The following is an 18,244-nucleotide window of genomic DNA, read 5'->3' on the forward strand; positions in this document are numbered from 1 at the left end:
GATGGGGTCTCACTATGTTGCCCAGGTTGGTCTCAAACTCCTGGGATCAAGTGATTCTCCTGCCACGGTCTCCCAGACTTGTTTTACCTTTTGTGCATGCTTTCTTACTTAATAAAATCACTGTTCTGTTATGTAATATATGCACTAAAAATACATCTGTGTCCTTTGAGTGTGCATGATCACAACTTTTTACTAAAGGGCTTCATGGTCAAAAACATTTGAAGACCATTGGCTGTTGGCTCCTGACAGCTGGGGTGACCCAGAAACTAAGCAGGACTGGACCCCAACAGGGACTGGACACTGAAGGTCTTCCCCAGGCCACCTACCAAAGACCTGTAGGTTGCGGCCTTGGCGATCGGATCCAGCAGAGTTGGATACCAGGCAGAGGTAGTGGCCGGCATCCTGGGCAAGGACTGGCTGAATTCTCAGGGAACCCTCAGGCAGAACTTCGAACCTGGAATGGACAGGGGGTTGCCGTGGAGATGGGCAGGCCAGTGGGCCTGGAGCAGGGCTGTCCCCAGCAAGACCCTTCCCTCCGCCCCCCCTTTCCCAGTGAGAGAATGCTGATATGGTTTGGTTCTGTGTCCCCACCCAAATCTCATCTTGTAGCTCCCATAATTGCCACGTGTTGTGGGAGGGACCTGGTGGGAGATGATTGAATCAGAGAGGCAGGTCTTTCCCATGCTGTTCTCGTGATAGTAAATCAGTCTCATGAGATCTGATGGTTTTAAAAACGTAAATTTCTCTACACAAGCTCTCTCTTTGTCTGCGGCCATCCATGTAACATGTGACTCGTGCCTCCTTTCCTTCCACCATGATTGTGAGGCCTCCCCAGCCGTGTGGAACTGTAAGTCCGATAAACCTCTTTCTTTTGTAAATTGCGCAGTTTCAGGTATGTCTTTATCAGCAACGTGAAAATGGACTAATACAGATGCTACCTTTGGAGGTCAGAGTCTTGCATCTATGAGGCCAAGGTCAGGCGGTCAGAGCCATGAGCAGCTCCCCACAGCCCAAGCCAACATTGGAAAGATGGAGAGAAGGGCTGCTTTGGGCCTCCCCGACACCCTCCTGGGCCTGGCCTCTCCTGAGACGCAGAAGGAGCAGCACCCTGCTCTTCTTGAGAGCAGTCCTGAGATCTGAAAAGTGCCCTTCCCAAGGGCCATGCAATCCCGCCCCTGGCCACAGTTGATTGGATGGGGGATGGACATATCACTCAGGCTGGGCCAATGGCATTCTGTGCCCTGGGAATTTAGAGTGGGGATTCACAGACAGCTTCCTAGTGAGCTGAGGAGCTGTAAACCTGGGTGAGGCTGGGGGCTATGGGGTTGTCAGGGCGTGTGTTTCTCCCACGTTCACCAAGGAAGAAGGCAAGAGAGAGAAAGATGAAGCCCACACCGAGAGAAGCTGAGAGAAGCTTTAAAACCATCAGATCTCGTGAGACCCACTCACGCCCCTCTACCCCGCCCCATCTATCAAGGCTTCTGATCAAGTCAAACAAGCAAGAGACCTTCATGAGTGGTGGGCCTGTCCTTGTGTTCTGAGACGCCCCATGTCCTGATGATAAAGTCACTTTTCTGCTCCAATTGCCCAAGTGGGTTTGGTTTGCAACCCACAAAGTGGCACCTGAGAGCCTCCCCGAGGCCCACCCCTTCCCTCTCCCACCTGGGGCTCCTGGGATCCAGGGGTACCCCATCCTTCCGCCAGCTCACGAGGGGTGTGGGCACACCATCGGCCTGGCAGGGCAGCAAGGCTGTCTGGTTCACTGAGACGTTCACTGCAGGTGGTCCCGACCGGATGGTGGGCACCGCTGGGGAGGGGCACAGAAGGAGTGGTGCTGGGAACTGTGGCTCTAAGGGGGTGGGCAGGGTGGGGTGGGGTGGGCAGGGTGGGGTGGGGCGGGCTCTACTCACTGTGGATCTCCACGCGGAAGGCCACGCTGGTGCCGCCTGCAGCGTTGCGGGCTGTGCAGCTGTAGTCGCCGCTGTCAGCCGTGCTCAAGGCCTGCAGCTGGAGGAACCTGCCCCGCTCTGGGAACTGTGTGTGGGCGTCCTCCTGGAGATCCCCGCCAGGGTGGAGAGACCCTTATCAGTGCCCAACTGCTCCCGGCCAGACCCCAGCACCAGACGTGGAGGACTGAGGAACTGGTGAAGCTGGACAGTGGCTCTGTCCTTCTAGCCTGACCGCAGGCCCTGACTGTGACCTGCTGAGGACCCTCTAAGGAAATGCACTCCTCTGGGAGGAAATGCATCTCCTGTCCCTGGAATTCCTGTCAGAACACCCACAACCCTGAATCCACAGACGCAAACTGACCCCATTTGAGAGGTGGGCACAGAGAATCTTGGTCACCAGCCCAGGCCACACAGCCGCTAAGCATAGCTTCAAGGAACCAGGGGGAGGACACTGGGTGGGCCTCGGAAGCCCTGAGTGACCTGAACCTTGCCTCAGTGTCCCCATCTATAAAATGGGAGTGACAATGACAATGGGGGGTATGACACCCGGGCAACAGGGTGCAAAGTGCAGCTCAGAGCAGGCCCTTGGCACCCGCTCTGGATCTTGGATCCGGCCAGGTCAGGTCTGGGGCCTGAGAGGGACAGAAGGCAGCACCCTGGGGCCCCGCCTGGCGCCCACCTGCAGCACGACGCCATCTCGGTGCCACGTGATCTCGGGCGCTGGCTCTGCCTCCACCGAACACTCCAGGACCAGCTGCCCCGGGGCCAGGCCGACCACAAAGCGGGGGCCTCGGGGCCCAACAATGTTTGGAGGGGCTGGGAAGCGGGTGGCACAAGAGGACGTGAGAGGTAGACTCACCCCTGCCACGAGCCCGTCCTGCCTCCCGGCCCTGCCCCCACCCCACCCCCACCACCTACCTTGAACCCTGACCCGGAAGCTCTTCTCGACTGCACCTGCAGGGCTTTCAGCCAGGCAAGTGTACAGCCCGGCATCCCCAACCTGGAGATGGAGCGGGTTGAGCAGCTGCCCCTGGCCCCTGTCTGCCTGCCTCCCGATCTGGTTTCTTTCTTATGCCACAAGGGACCCAGAATTCAAACTCAGCCCTGCGAGGTCTGCCATCCACCTTCCCAGCCAACCCATGCCCTCTCCCTCCCTCTCACTGTTGCTTTAGGGCTGGTGCGATGCCTGCCTCTTCCCAGAAGTCCCCCTTAACTGCACCAGCCCTCCTCTGGCTTAGATGGGGTCACCTGGTTTTGGCATCAGCCTGGGCCCTGACCCTGCTGGGAGCTCCCAAGGGCACAGCTTAGGTGGGTCACCTCCACACCCTCGTACCCCACACAGAGGAGGAGCTTCAGGCAAACCTTGTCAACTGCCCACTGGGTCTGGGGAACCTGCAGTCCCTCCCCTCTCCCCCAACCCCCAGCCTCACACCACAGTGGCAGCACCGGTACCTGCACACTCTCCACCCGGAGCACCCCTGCGGCTCTGCTGCTGTTCTCCAGCCTGGTCAGGGCCTGCCCGTCCTTATGCCAGGTGATGTTGGGCTGGGGGGTGCCCTGGGCCTCACAGAGGAGCTCCATGGGGGCACCGGGGGTCAATGACAGCTCTGTAGGCTGGCCTGAGTCCTCAATGTGAGGGGGCTCTGCAAGCCACCATGGAGGGGAACACACAATTGACACACGTTTCCAGGATGGTACCGCACTTGAAAACGCGTGCTGAGTCCGGGGGCTCTGCTCCCACATTTTGGTGGCTCTCGTTCTTGCATCTGCCACCAAGGTTTGGTGGAAAGAACCCAGGAGCACAGCCATGGGAGAATGAAAGCCTGGACACCCACTCCCTGCAGGTAAGGCAGGCGAGAGGCATCCCAGCCGGAACCAAGTTCCCCGAGTTCCACTCCCAGGTGGCAGTCCCAGGCCTCCAGGGGACTCACCTCCCTCACTGCCCTTCCCATTGCCTCCAGAGTCCCACCCTCTCCCCTGAGCCCAGAGAAGCTGGCCAGAGGCGAGAGGACCCACCCATGACGGTCAGCTGGAAATGCCTCCTGGCTTCCCCGGCCTCGCTCACGGCCACACAGGAGTAGGTCCCCGAGTCACCAGCTCCCACTGCCTCCAGCTGCAGGCTGGGCCCCTGCTCAAGGCTCTGGGACAACAAGGGCTCCCCGTCCTTCATCCATGACACGAGAGGCAGGGGAACGCCCCGGGCCTCGCACGGGAGTTCCACTGGGGAGCCACGAACCACCATCACCTCATTCTGGAACTCCACCGGCTCCAGGACAGGGGGCACTGTGGAGGGCAGAAAGGTGGGCAGGAGCCATTTTATTCCAGGACTCTTATCTCCAGTACTCAACTTAGACATCACCTCCTCCAGGAAGCCGCCCTGGTCCCCCAAGGCCAGGTGGGGTGCCCTCCTCTGTGCTCCCACAGCATCCTCTCCGTCTCCCAGTGTCACTAGTTCCCTGAATTGTGATTATCTATTTACAGAGCTGCTTCCTGCACTGGCCTCTCTGCCCCCGCCTATCCTGGGCATATCAGAGTGCCCATGGCTACTTGTGAGGTGCGAACGGGCAATCCAGTGCGTCAGAGACTGAGCCGCAGTGTCCACTCTCCTTGATGCCCCCAGGGCCCATCCTTGGTTCCACCCAGATGGGCAGGGGGGCCAAGGGCCTTGCTTCTCACCCACCAAGGCCAGAGACCCCCTTGCCCCACCCCCTGCTCCATACCCTGCACCTGCAAGGTGAAGTTCCTGTCCGCCACGCCAGCTGGGCTTGCGGCCACGCAGGTGAAGATGCCGGCATCTGCCAACTGCACCTGGGAAATCCTGAATCTCCCGAGAGGAGGGAGAAGGAGAGAAGAGAAAGCGAGAGAGAGAGAGATAGAGAGGCCGGCTGTGTGGAAAGACTTCCTCTCTTTTCCATCCTTTGTCTCCCAAGAACTTGCTGGCCAGAGTGGTCAGAGTGACTGAGCCCAGCCTTTGCTTAAACTCTTTTTTTTTTTTTTGAGATGGAGTCTCGCTGTGTCGCCCAGGCTGGACTGCAGTGGCACGATCTTGGCTCACTGCAAGCTCCGCCTCCTGGGTTCACGCCATTCTCCTGCCTCAGCCTCCCGAGTAGCTGGGACTACAGGTGCCCGCCACCTCGCCCGGCTAGTTTTTTGTATTTTTGGTAGAGACGGGGTTTCACCGTGTTAGCCAGGATGGTGTTGATCTCCTGACCTCGTGATCTGCCCGCCTCAGCCTCCCAAAGTGCTGGGATTACAGGCGTGAGCCACCACGCCCGGCCTGCTTACATTCTTTACCCGGGTTTCTGGTGCCCCCAGGATAAAGCCTCCAGCTGCCTCCACCCCTGCTGCCTGCTGCAACCCATCTCCTTCTGAAGCCAGACCTCCTGCCTCCCAAATTCGGGAAGCTCCGCATCCCACATGGACAGCTTGGCTCCTCTTCCTCTACGCAACCCTCTTTGCCCTCAGAGTTCACTGGAGTCATCTCAGCTCACTGGCTTCACTATCTGTCCTCCCACTTTCTCTCAACCCCTTTCACCTCAACCACCCCTCCGCAGCTGCTCTTGCCCAGTCCCCAGGGACAGCCATAGCACCAAAGCCAACAGTCCGTCCTCAGGCCTCGTCTCCCGTGACCCGGTTGGTCTCTCCTTCCCTGAAACCTGACTTCTCCTGCATCTCCTCCTATCCTGACCACCTCCCCTTCCCTAGGTCCCTGAGACCCATCCTCACATTAGCAGCTGGGGCGCAGTCCACACTCGCTCTGGGATGGGGGGTGGGTTTTGCTGACAGTCCTGGTTTCCAGCACTTCCCACTGGCTGTCAATCCCCACATGTCCACTCTGAGTGGAACAGCCAACGCCTGTGTGCCATCTCCCCTACCTGAGGGTGCGGCCAGAGCTGTGGAGGAGGGTGCGCTGGGAGAGCGGGAGGGGCAGGCCGTCCTTGAGCCAGCTCACATGGATGGGCGGGGAGCCCCGTACGGGGCATGCCATGGTCACCAGCTCCCCAGGCCTGCTCACCAGGGCCCCCGAGCCGTCTGCTCCCTGCTCAATGGTGGGAGGAACTGGGGGTGGGTAGAAAAAAGAGGAGTAATGAGGAGGTCTTGGGAGGAAAGTGGGCTCCTCCCAGGGAAATCCCAGAAGTAGAGACCTGGACTTGTGCCGCCAGCAACCACAGTGGTCTCCGCCCCTCATGAGGGATGAGGCCCACTGCACGGGGGGCACAGCCACTCCCTGACTCTCTTCTCACCTCCCGAATCTCCACTGTACCCTGGGCTGGCATTATTGTCCTCTAGTTTGAGGATGGGGCACGGAGGCCCAGGGAAGTGAGACCCATGGCCCAGGTCACAGTGTGGGCTTTGCTCACATGTCACCTTATCTCCCGTGCCCAGGCCCACGCATCACCCTCCAGATGCCCCCGGGCTCCTCACCCAGCACGTTCACCGTGTGCAGCCTGGCGTCCTCCCCAGCTGGGTTGTGGGCCACGCAGGTGTAGGCACCCGCGTCCGAGGCCCTCAGGCCTTTTAGCACCAGGGAGCCGCCATCCAGGTAGAACCTGCCACAGGGAGGGAGGGCCGACGGCAGGGGCATAAGGTGAAGTGGGCTCTGCCGCCTCTGGGGAGGGCATGGGCCAAGTCTTACCGGAGGTGGGGGCCCATGTCCTGGCCCAGCGGGCTGCCGTCCTTCAGCCAGGCCACATCCGGCAGCGGCTGCCCATCAGCCTCACAGTCCAGCCGCACCTCCTGCCCTTCCAAGATGTGGTGCTCCTGCGCGGTGCCCGAGCTCCGGATCCGGGGGGGCACTGAGGCAGGGGTGCAGTGAGGCCCTGGGTGACGGCAGGGGCAGCCATGGGAGTGGGACAGGAGGGTGCAGGGCGCAGACCTACCCAGCACTGCGACCACGAAGTCCTTGCGGGCCTCGGCCTGAGTGTTCTCAGCCACACATGTGTAGGTGCCTGCCTGGGTCGGTTGCAGGCGGCTCAGTTGGAGGCGTCCCCCCCGGGAGACCACACCATGCACCACGCTGCTCTCTGTGGGACAGAGGGGGACCCCTGAATCCCCCAGCCCCTTCTTGTGCTCCTAGAAAACTGAACCCCCCAGAGGCAGAAGCTCCTTCTTATATGTCCCCACCTTCCCCAGCCCAGTCTCTGTTCCTTAGAATCCTCCCTCATTTCCTTCCACTTGAGACAGCTCTTCCCAAGAGACCCTCTCCCTTCAGCATCCAGGATTTGCTCTCGGGCCCAGCTCTCACCTCCCATCCTCTCCCTCCCCGCCCTGACCCTCTACCCCATCTATCAAGGTTTCTGCTCAAGTCAAACCTGCCCCTCACTGACCCCACACAGGTCACCCTGGGGCCTCCCCCTGGGCCTCTGCTCAGGCTCCTCCCACTCCCGGCCTTCAGGCCTCCCCCTTCATTCTCTCCAGCCACACCCCTGCCCAAAGCCATCCCTAACTGCCCCAGCCCAGGCCCATCTCCCCGCCCAGATCCTCATGGGTCCAGCCAGCCTCTCAACACAAAAACACGAGCAACTGCCCTGTGCCTAGCATGGAGCTCGGGAATCAAAGATGAGGGCAACTCAGTCCCTGTCCTCAAGGAGTTCACAATGTATCGGGGTGGGGGCCATGAAACAAGGGGACCCAGTGCGGACAAGCCCCGTGAGCCCCTGATGGAGCGGGGGAACCTGGGGCACAGGAAGGGTTGGGAGGGCTCCTGGAGGTGGTGAGTCTTCGCTGAGACGTGAATGTTGAGCAGGAATCAGCCAGTGGGGAGCGGAGGTGACCACGGGAGCCTGGGTGGGTATTCCAGGCAGGGAACACAGGTGCCAAGAGCTGGACATGAGAGGGGGCGGGGCCTGCAGCCACCTGACCTGAGAGAGGCGACAACACAGGTCCACGCAGAAACACGAACACAGAGGTTCACAGCAGCACTGAGCATCTCAGCCAAAAGGTGCAGACACCCCAAATGCCCATCAACTGACCAGTGGATGCACAAAACGTGACACAGCCACACGATGGAATATTCAGCCACACAAGGGAATGAAGAGAAAAATTTAATTTTTAAAAAGAATGAAGCACTGGCCAGGCACAGTGGCTCACGCCTATAATCCCAGCACTGTGGGAGGCCGAGGCAGGTGGATCACCTGAGGTCAGGAGTTCGAGACCAGCCTGGCCAACACGGTGAAACCCCATCTCTACTAAAAATACAAACATTAGCTGGCTGTGGTGGTGCGCACCTGTAATCCCCGCTACTCAGGAGGCTGAGGCAGGAGAATCGCTTGAACCCGGGAGGCGGAGGTTGCAGTGAGCCAAGATTGTGGCACTGCACTCCAGCATGGGTAACAGAGAGAGACTCCGTCTCAAAAAAAAAAAAAAAAAAAAAAAAGAGAATGAAGTACCAATCCACGCTACAACATGGATGAAACTTGAAAACATGCTAAGTGGAAGGAGCCAGACACAAAAGGCCACACACTCTATGATGCCGTTGATGTGAAATGCCCGTAACAGGCCAATCCACAGAGACAGAAAGCAGATTTGTGGTTTCCTGGCTCTGGGGAAAGAAGAAATTGGGGGAAAACAGGGAGTGATTGCTAATGGGTATGGGGTGTCCTTTTGGTGATAAAAATGTTCTAAATTTGATTGTGGTGATGGTCACACAACTCTGTGACTGTACTACAAATCACTGAATTGGATGTTTTCAGTGGGTGAATTATATAGTGTGTGAATTATATCCCAATAAAGCTGTTATGAGAGAGAGGGGCAGGTTGGAGGAGCCAGCACAGCCACATTTATTACATGGAGGGGCAGGGAGAGGTGGCTGGCAGCACCAGCCCCCGCTGTGGACGGATTTCCACCAGACAAGGGACCAGCTCCGAGCTGCACCTTCAGACCTTTCTGCCCCACGTGGAGCCTGCACGGGAGGCACAGTGGGCCCAGGAGACCACATGGGGCTTCTGCCCTCATGTGGAGGAACAACGGGCACAGCAGTGGCCAGAATGGGGAGGCCTGCATGGGGGATGGGGGTGACCCACGGCCCAGCTAGGACAGAGCTGAGTCACCACCAAGGAGCAGCTCTGGGGGCCAATGTTGAGCCCAGTGTCAGCCAGTGGGCTTTCCACAGCCCTCAGTGCCCACCCTGCACAATGGAGAGCCCACGTCTGCTGTCTCGTGGGAGATGATTGAGGGTGTGGATGCAAAGGAGCTTTCAAACCCCCACAGGAGACGCTCCTTGTGTTTGGATTCCAAGGGCCAATAAATAACACTTCGCTCAAACACAAATGGGGCAGGGCCAACATGGCACCACCAGTCCCTGGTTTTGCCAAGATCATCAACAACCAATAACTTCCTTCCGCCACCTCCGATGTCATCTTATTACAGAAAGGAATGCTTTCCGCAAAACAGACAAGGACAGATGTGCTTACCCACGGGCATCCTGTCCTTCAGCCAAGTGACCGTGGGTGCAGGGATCCCGGACACATCACAGGTCAGGACCAGGGGGCTCCCAGCCACCTGACTCACTGTCTCTGTCTTGGGGTTCTCAAATGTTGGGGACACTGCAGGAAAAAAAACCAGACTGTCAGAATTCTGAGACTCTTCCCCTACTTCCTTCCCCTCAGGCAGATCAGGGAGGCCTAAGAAGCCCTTCCCGGTAGTTAGGAGTTCCCATTTTATGTTTCATTCACAAATGTAAATAGAACCAGGGCCTGGCTATTTTAAAGCATACAAAGCAAAGCTCCAGCAGGGTCTACTTAGCCCAAGGATGGTAAATGGGAGGCTCACTCACCCTTAAGGCTCACAGTCCTTAACCTGTGCCAGGGCAGACATCACTAATCGATTTCAGCACTCTCTCCTGATCTGCCAGGATGAAGTCACACACCCCAGGCAGCCATCACCAGTGGAACAGAGTCAACCAGGCTCAAGATGAAATGCCTTTGCCCTCAGGGACCAGATATTCCCCCACTTTCCACTGTTCATCAGTGTAGCCGTCAGAAAAGGCTGGGAGCTTTGAGCAGCGAGCCTGGTGTCAGTCCTTTTCTCGTTACTTTATTTTTTATTTTTTGTAGATACAGGGTCTCGCTATGTTGCCCAGTCTGATCTCAAACTCCTGGGCTCAAGTGATGCCCCTGCCTCAGTCTTTCAAAGTGCTGGGATTACAGGCATGAGCCCCTGCACTCCATCTTGTCAGTCCTTTTCAACGATTGTGTTGCGTATGGTTCAGTGTTGCATGGGCCCACCGCTCACCTGGTTGGGAGGCTACTGGCTTTGGCATCCATGGCAGATGGCTGGTGTCCCCCCAGCCCGTTCTTCCCACTGTGCACGGCAGAGTTTTAGCTGAGCCCACCCACGATCACTCTAGCAGAAACTACACTTCCCAGTGTCCCTTGCAGTCAGCTGCCTGAGTGCTCACTAATGGAATACATGCAGAAGGGGCAGGTGCAACTTCCGCAGGAAATAAATGCTTGCCCACCACTTCTGTTCTTTTCTGCTTCCTGTGGGCCAGGACAGGATGCCGTGTCCCAGTTTCAACCATATGCACAAGAACAACACCCTAAGAAATGGAAGATCAACAGGAGGGAAGGAACCCAGGTCCCTTAACTACCGCATGGAGCTGAGCTACGCACCAGCCTAGACACCCACCTCTGGGCTTTTGAATAAGAGTTAAACTCTCTCATTTACTCAACTACATTTTGGGGTCTCTTTGTGGCACGGCTAAGTCTATATCCTAACTAACATGACATCTGAGCCCCAGAAAATCTGGCCAAGTTTCCTGGACAGCGTAAATAAGCTCCTTCTTACCCCAGCTGAAGCCACATGTCCAATCAAATGGCATCTGTGCTCCCTCCTTGGGTGGATGGGACAGGCCCTCCCGGGATCAAGATGCAGGTGACATGGCCTCCTGTGTGTCTGATCTCATAGGGCTCCTTCATCTTAGTGGCCATGTGCCAGGCCCTGTGCCCAGCAATTTATAGACACTGCCATTTTGGTGGCTTCCATGGGATCGGCCAGGTTCACTGTGCCTGGCAGGCAGCTACTGCTTTTAGACTCATTCACTGAAGGTAAACCTTAGGCTCCAAGGGACAAAGTCATTCTGCTAAGCTCCATGAAGCAGGTCACTGGCAGAGTTCTATTTGGAGCCTGCTAACCCTAGTCTTTTAAATTCTAGAAATTAGCTGGGTGCAGTGGCTCACGCCTGTAATGTCAGCATTTTGGGAGGCTGAGGCAGGAGGATTGCTTGAGCCCAGGAGTTCGAAACCAGCCTGGGCAACATAATGAGATCCCATCTCTACAAAAGCAAAGAGCTATCTATAGCTGTAGATATAGATATAGATATGTACACAAATTCTAGTCATTGTGCCCTCAGCACTTGGCAGCACTGCCTCTGTTCAGCTATTGTCTTTGTCCTCCTCGGCAGCCCCGGGTGTTGCTAGGGGCTCCATGGTTACGTTGACCAGGCTGGTCCCCGGCTTACCCTGGACGGTGAGGGTGAAAGTCCGCACAGCCTCCCCAGCCACGTTGCTGACTTTACAGCTGTATAAACCTTTATCTGACACCTGAGAGAGGAAGAGCACACAGTGGCTGTGTGCTGGAGCTGGAAGTGGGGTGCTAGGGCTCCCCAAAAGCATTTAGGCCCCCAAAACTTCCAGAGCAGGGGCCTCCCAAATATGCTGGTCCTGACTGGGGAGCCAAAGGGAATCAGGACCCTCTGGCCTTTTCCAAGAGCCTCAGGAAGCAGGAGAGCCCCTCAACAGTGAATACACAGGCTCTGGGGGCCTCCCTCCCTGGGCCAAGCTGGGAGGAAGAGGCCCCCCTTGCTGTGGGGATGGAGCCTGACCAGGAATGGATTTCCAGGGGAACAGCAAACATTTATCCAGCAAACACCGTGAGCATCTAATCCACACCAGGGAGGGAGGGAAGGAGGGCAGAGCAGACTCCCAGGAGTCTCAGACGGTCAGCCAGAGCGGACCAGATAAAAGCATCTAGATGCCAAGGAAACTGAAGCAGGAAAGGCTCATGCCATGACTGCAGGGCTGGGTCTGGAACGTGACTCCAGAGCCCTGAGCTCCACCCACGTCTCCCACCCTGGAAGCTGCTAATCAACTCGGTTTGGGGTGCCACAGGCCAAGGAGGCAGCAACGCATGTCCTCCCCACCTTCCTCCCCACAGCTCGCCAGGGCTGAGAGGCGACTTTCCTGTAGCTGCCCATGGCTGCCCATGCCCCAAAGGTTGCTCACCTGGGCCTCCTGGATCTCCAGCCTCTGCCCACCCTGCAGAGCCTGGGTCTGCTGCGCCAGGACAAGGGGCTGCCCATCCTTGTACCAGGTCACAGTTGGCTCAGGGAGCGCATCTGTCTCGCAGCTCAGGACAGCTCTGTCCCCGACCCTCACCAGGACCGCACCGTGGGGGCCGCTGGGAGCCTGCCTGAAGGCAGGGGGAACTGGGGGCAGGAGATAGCAGAGTGAGGTGTTGTGGCTGTCCCCGCGCCCTCCCCACTCAGCCACAGGGAAAATGCCAGTGGAGACCCACCAGGGTCACACAGCAGACCCAGCCCTGGGTGCTGGCGCAGACCCAGGGGAGTTGGAGGAAGAGAACCAGGCCAGCATGCCAAGGACCTGCTGAGTGACCAGGGACAGCCTCCTGCCTCTCTGAGCCTCAGCCTCCTAGATGGGGGAGATGCTGACGCCTGCCCCCACCCAGACTTTTTCCTACAGGGGGCAGGCCCCAGCTGGGTTATAGCCCCTCTGTGGGCGCCCCTTCAGCCCCCCTGTGGCTCCAGTGAACCAATGTAGAAGTCCCGGTTCCCCACGACTGTGAGCCCACAGAGCCTGGCGCAGCGTCTGGCTGGTGTTCGTGCAAGTGAATGAACCAGCCCCGGGGCTAGAAAGAACCTTCCAGAGAGTCCTTGCTCAAGATGCCTTGGACCAGCTTTTCCCCCAGAGGATTCTGAAGACCACGAGCCTTGAAACAGGCTCCACCGTGAAAAAGGCTTCACCGATCACACAAGGCTTGGGGAGGCCCCTTCCCTAGCCAGGCTCTTGGGGCCCATCCCGCTGCTCCCCCTCCTCAGAGCTGACCCATGCGGGCGTCCCAGCCTCCCCCTGTGCCTCCTGGCCCTCTCCTGGCTATGTTCCCCGGGGAGTGTGGGCTGAGGGGTGACTGAAGGAGGGGGACGGTATGAGTCGGGGACAGACATGGACGTACCCAGAACACTGAGCTGCACCAGCTTCTGGTCTCGGCCGGCAGCGTTGAGGGCTTCGCATGTATATGTCCCGGAGTCCGACAGCCGTGCTCGCCCCAGCTGCAGCGTGTGGGTACCTGTGGGGGGAGCCAGCCCCTCACACCAGCATTCTAGCCCAGCCCCCAGTCCTAAATCCCTGCCCGGCTGACAGCCCTGTCCCAGGTCAGAGGAGCAACTCTCTCCCCATGTAACCTTAGAGCTGGGCTGGACACCTCAGTTTACCCACCAGGAAGGAGGAAGATTTCTTCACCCAGGGAGAGGGCCTGGCTGTCCTTGTACCATGTGACCTCGGGGTTTGGGTGAGCGTGGACATCACAAGGGAGGGAGACGCTGCTATTGAGGATGGCAGTGACCTGCTCCAAGTCCAGGCCTGCGATTCGTGGCGGGACTATCCCCACAGTCACCACGGTAGAGAAAGGCATGAGAATCACATCAGCAGGGGAGCACGGAGCCCGAGAGAAACCCTGAACCTCACTCAGCTCCTGGGGCTTCATCTCGGCACAACTTCAAATAATTCAGAAACCTTCATTTGCCATGACTGTCTTACACAGAAGGACACTGGGTAGCGGATCAGAGAGGGAAAGTCACTGTTCCAAGGCCACACAGCTGGTCAGTGGCAGAGCTAAGATATCAACTCAGGTTTGAGCCCATGACCTTGAGGGCTCAACACTGTCTTCCTCCATCTCCGAGACCACAGCTGTCCCCGCATCGGAGACAGAGCTCACAGCCACTGCAGTGCGGTGTACGTCATGAGTCACAGAGGTTGGGAGCGCAGGCTCCGGGGCGGTGAGACCCCCTACTCCTCTCTGAGAGCGACCTCCCTGAGTCTGCTCCCACAGCTGCAAATCTGGGCTAACCTAGCTCTGCTGGAAGGAGTCAGCCCAGAGAAAGTGCTCAGCCTCCTGTACTCTGTACTGTCAGGTACACAGTAAGTGCTCAGTAATGGTGGTGTAACGCCTCAAAAGAGCTGTTCCCTGGTCACCTCCAAAGTTGCTTAAAACCACCTGGGGTTGGCCCAGTAGTGATCAGGGTCCTCCAAATGCTGTCTTGGGATGTGGCTGGGACCAGGCTGGGATCCTTCAACTCTGATTGCAGGTCCCAGAGCCCAGGAGGAAGCCCCAAGGCAGTGACCCCTGGGGAGGGAAAAGGAACCCACAGGGGCTGCCTGCTCAGCCCAGCTCACCTTGAACCCTGAGGGTGAAGAGCTTCTCAGCGGAGCCCGCCTGGTTCTCAGCCACACACATGTAGCTGGCGGCATCGGCCACCTCTGCCGTGGAAACCTGTGGGTGCAGGGAGCCATGCCTGGGTGATGCCTGAGGCCCCTTGGACACCACCCCCCACACCTCAGGAATGACTGTGAGGACTCCCTCCCTTCCTCCCATCCCATGCCAGGGACGCAGGCACCAGGCAGCTCATGGAGACCTAGAACCTCCTCCATCCAGGGCCTTGTGTGGCGCTCAGGAGTGGGCGTGAGGTTGGTGTTGGGTGGTTCTCTGTAGCAAACCAGATGTGACAAGCGCCTCCCCCACCCCTGTGGAGGGCCATGCTGTGTGTGGGGGGCTCCTGGGGTCCCTGCAGCTCTGTGTCTGCACATGGAGTGACTCAGGGGGCTGCCTGATGTCTGAGTGCTGGGCACGGCTCTGCATGTGCCAGCTGGTGGTCCGGGGAAGGCTGCTCTGTGCGGTGCTAGGCTCTGGGTCCCGCACTCATATGCATCCTTTGCTAGGCGTCTCCTGAAGCTCTGGATGCTGTGCACAGGCCTGTGCTGGCCCAGCATGGCGCCTCACAGGTGATTCTTGGCTGGGCTCCAGCATGGGTCCCAGCAAAGAGCCTCATTTGCAGATAACTGACCCCTCCCTGGCTCCCAGACAAGTGGTGCTGGGCCTCAGCAGCCGCAGCCCCTAGCACGTGCAGGGGGCTGCCCTGACCTGCAAGACTTGCCCGTCCTCCAGGACCTGCAGCCGTGGGCTCGGGGAGACAGGCAGCCCATTCTGGAGCCATGAGATGGTGGGCACGGGGTTTCCCAGGGCCGGGCACTGCAGGCTGACGGTGCTGCTGGCATTCACCGTCACCTCTTCCACCAGCTCCTCTGTGGCGCCCAGGATCACAGGTGGGGCTGGGGGTGGGGGAGAGGAGGCTGAGGGGCCGGCACAGGTCCCTGGGGGTGGGGGTTGCCATGGAGGTGAGGGTGGCACTTGGTGTCAGGTGCCGGCTGGGATCCTCATGCCCTTCTCTCCAAGCCCTCCCAATCCCTGATGCAGCTAAGGAATCAGGGGCACAGAAAGGGCTGCGATTTGCTCGATGTCACACAGCCAGGAAGCTTCTGACTTGGATGGAACCTGTGCCCAGTCCTGCATGATTTTTGAGGTTGAGCTTGTAACTCCAATTTCAACCTCTGAGCACAGCGAAACTGTGCGCACTTTGCCTCTGCCCCTTCCGAGGGAGGCTCTTACGGCGCCTGCAGTCCCGGGAATCACCGCCTGCAGGCCCCGCCACTCACTCAGCACCAGCAGCTCGTAGTGCAGCCAGTCCTCGCCCACCTCGTTGGATGCCTTGCATGAGTACTTCCCGGCATCCTCCGCCCGCACCAGGGGGATCTGCAGGACCCGGCCTCCTGCAGGGACACGGGACAGAGGCCTGAGCTCAGGCACAAGAGTCACCCCCAAGAGCAAGGACGCTGCTCCCTCCTCTGGAGTGGACCTGGGACATGTGACTGTCCCCTGCCTCATCTGTGAAATGAAGAGAATCAGCCTGTCCTGCCCAGCTCACGCGTGGAGTGGAGTCAAGTCAGGGCACAGCCACCACTTGCTGTGTGCCAGGCCCTGGACGGCACATTCTGGGCCTGTCCCACAATGCCTCTGTGGGGCACACACTGTTGTCACTCCCATCTTACAGATGGCAAACCTGAGCCTTCATGGCAGTGTTCGGCGTGACGGCAATGGTTGCTGGCTCAGCTTTGCTGTTGTGCTGAGCCCAGCTTCTTGGCAAGGGCAGAGTCCAAGCAGAGACTCAGGAGGCAGGGGAGATAGCTCCTGGGGCTGTGGTGGTTGGTGGGGTTAGAAGCAGGGGTGGGGGCAGGGGAAGCATTGCCTGGGACACTCTGTGATCAAAAGCCAGCCAGGGGCCAGGTACAGTGGCTCATGCCTACAATCCCAGCACTTTGGGAGGCTGAGGCAGGTGGATCACCTGAGGTCAGTAGTTCAAGACCAACCTGGCCAATGTGGCGAAACCCCATCTCTACTAAAAATACAAAAATTCGCTGGGTGTGGTAGCGCACACCTGTAATCCTAGCTACTCAGAAGGCTGAGGCAGGAGAATCGCTTGAACCCAGGAGGCAGAGGTTGCAGTGAGCTGAGATTACGCCATTGCACTGCAGCCTGGGCAACAGAGGAAGACTCTATCTCAGAAAAAAAAAAAAAAAAAAAGAGCAGCCAAGGCCAGAGCCTGGCATCTATGGGGGCTGGAGTTGATCTCCAGTGGGGGCCTGGTCAGGGTTACTGTATGCTCAGATTTCCAGGTTGGGGCTGGCTGGCCCGGGGCTGTGGGTGGCTTGACCAGGTTAAGAGCCTGCAGAACCCCATGGCCAGGATTGAGGCAGCAGTGGCATTGTAGGGGTCAGCTGATGTTTGAGGAAAAGGTCAGGGTAAGAATTCAGGTCAGCTGTGACCATGACGCCTATGTTCTCAGGATTAGAGAACAGAGGTTAGACGTCAGTTGCCAGGGTGAGAGGTGAGTGGTAGGGTTGGAGGTAAGTGGGTGGGACTGGGGGGCAGTTGGTGGCTGTGGTCTGGGTTCAGCTATTGGTTGGGATTAGCTGATGGTTAGAGTCTGATTGAGATCAGCAGGTGACAGAGCCTACTGTGCACCCAGGACTTGGGGTCAGGATCAGTGGTCAGTGGCCAGGTTAAGGGGTCCGTCCAGAGGTTTCTGACAGGAACTAACAGCGTTCAGTAAGAGTTGCACTCCTGGATAGGCAAGAGGCCTCCTTCTTTTTTTTTTTTTTTTCTTTTTTTCTTTTTTTGAGATAGGGTCTTGACCTGTCACTCAGGCTGGAGTGCAGTGGTATGATCACGGCTCACTGCAGCCTTGACCTCCTGGGCTTAAGGGATCCTCCTTCTTCAGCCTCCCAAGTAGCTGGGTCCACAGGTACATGCCACCATGCCCAGCTAGATTTAAAATATTTTGTACAGATGGGGTCTCACAGTGTTGCCCAGGCTGGTCTTGAATACCCGGGCTCAAGCGATCCTCCCACCTCGGCCTCCCAAAGTGTTGGGATTACAGGTGTGAGCCACCGCGCCCAGCCACCTCCTTTTTTTGCAAGCACCAAAGTAGAAACCCTGGTCTGATTCTGCTCATTGGAGACCTGTGCAACTGACCGCTGCTCTCCAAAACCAGCCCCACCGCTGGTCCATCTCCGGCAGGACACAGTTCAAATCTCAAACAGAGAGACCACCCAGGCCTCCCTCATGAGCCAGGTGGGCCGGGCATTTCTAAGCCCTGCGTGGTCCTGGAGTCTTTTAAGTCAAAATCACCTACAAAAAATTATTCTAAAAGATTTACTTTAAAAAATTAAATTACCTTAAATAAATAAACAAATACCACTTAGATGGTGAAAGAAAAAAACAAAACTTGGCTGAGTGCAGTGGCTCACCCCTGTAATCCCAGCATGTTGGGAGGCCGAGGCGGGCAGATCACCTGAGTTTGGGAGTTTGAGACCAGCCTGTCCAACATGGAAAAACCCCATCTGTACTAAAAATGCAAAAAGTAGCCAGGCGTGGTGGCGCACGCCTGTAATCCCAGCTACTCGGGAGGCTGAGGCAGGAGAATCGCTTGAACCCAGGAGGTGGAGGTTGCAGTGAGCCGAGGTCGCACCATTGCACTCCAACCTGGGCAACAAGAGCGAAACTCTATCTCAAAAGATAAAAATAGAAAAAAGAAAAAGAAAAAAAAAAAACCCAGACACACAAGACATGAGTTCAGCCACCACAGTGTGGCCTTCAATGTCCAGCCAGAGCTTCGTCAGCGTTTGGGGTCATGAGCTTTGTTGACGATTAACGAAGGAGTCAGC

The 18,244-nt window shown here is 57.7% G+C and overlaps 1 protein-coding gene across 3 annotated transcripts in view; it reads right to left on the reverse strand.

The window, feature by feature from the left end:
- The window catches only part of HMCN2 (hemicentin 2), a 178,031-nt gene that overhangs the window by 37,863 nt on the left and 121,924 nt on the right, over positions 1-18,244 (reverse strand). For 2 of the 3 annotated variants that reach the window (XM_077967520.1, XM_077967519.1), the window contains exons 55-74: positions 15,677-15,790; positions 15,105-15,292; positions 14,360-14,456; positions 13,403-13,564; positions 13,140-13,253; positions 12,173-12,375; positions 11,410-11,491; positions 9,362-9,493; positions 6,830-6,973; positions 6,586-6,745; positions 6,375-6,499; positions 5,825-6,008; positions 4,670-4,773; positions 3,966-4,232; positions 3,402-3,592; positions 2,868-2,949; positions 2,629-2,765; positions 1,911-2,052; positions 1,663-1,807; positions 327-454 (exon numbers count right to left, since the gene is read on the reverse strand). In XM_077967520.1, the coding sequence (XP_077823646.1) occupies positions 327-454; positions 1,663-1,807; positions 1,911-2,052; positions 2,629-2,765; positions 2,868-2,949; positions 3,402-3,592; positions 3,966-4,232; positions 4,670-4,773; positions 5,825-6,008; positions 6,375-6,499; positions 6,586-6,745; positions 6,830-6,973; positions 9,362-9,493; positions 11,410-11,491; positions 12,173-12,375; positions 13,140-13,253; positions 13,403-13,564; positions 14,360-14,456; positions 15,105-15,292; positions 15,677-15,790 (2,901 nt within the window). The remainder of the gene's footprint in view (positions 1-326; positions 455-1,662; positions 1,808-1,910; positions 2,053-2,628; positions 2,766-2,867; positions 2,950-3,401; positions 3,593-3,965; positions 4,233-4,669; positions 4,774-5,824; positions 6,009-6,374; positions 6,500-6,585; positions 6,746-6,829; positions 6,974-9,361; positions 9,494-11,409; positions 11,492-12,172; positions 12,376-13,139; positions 13,254-13,402; positions 13,565-14,359; positions 14,457-15,104; positions 15,293-15,676; positions 15,791-18,244) is intronic. The other variant, XM_015116555.3, reaches the window with a different exon arrangement.

This window comes from Macaca mulatta, chromosome 15 (genome assembly GCF_049350105.2).
Source record: "Macaca mulatta isolate MMU2019108-1 chromosome 15, T2T-MMU8v2.0, whole genome shotgun sequence".
NCBI lineage: Eukaryota > Metazoa > Chordata > Mammalia > Primates > Cercopithecidae > Macaca > Macaca mulatta.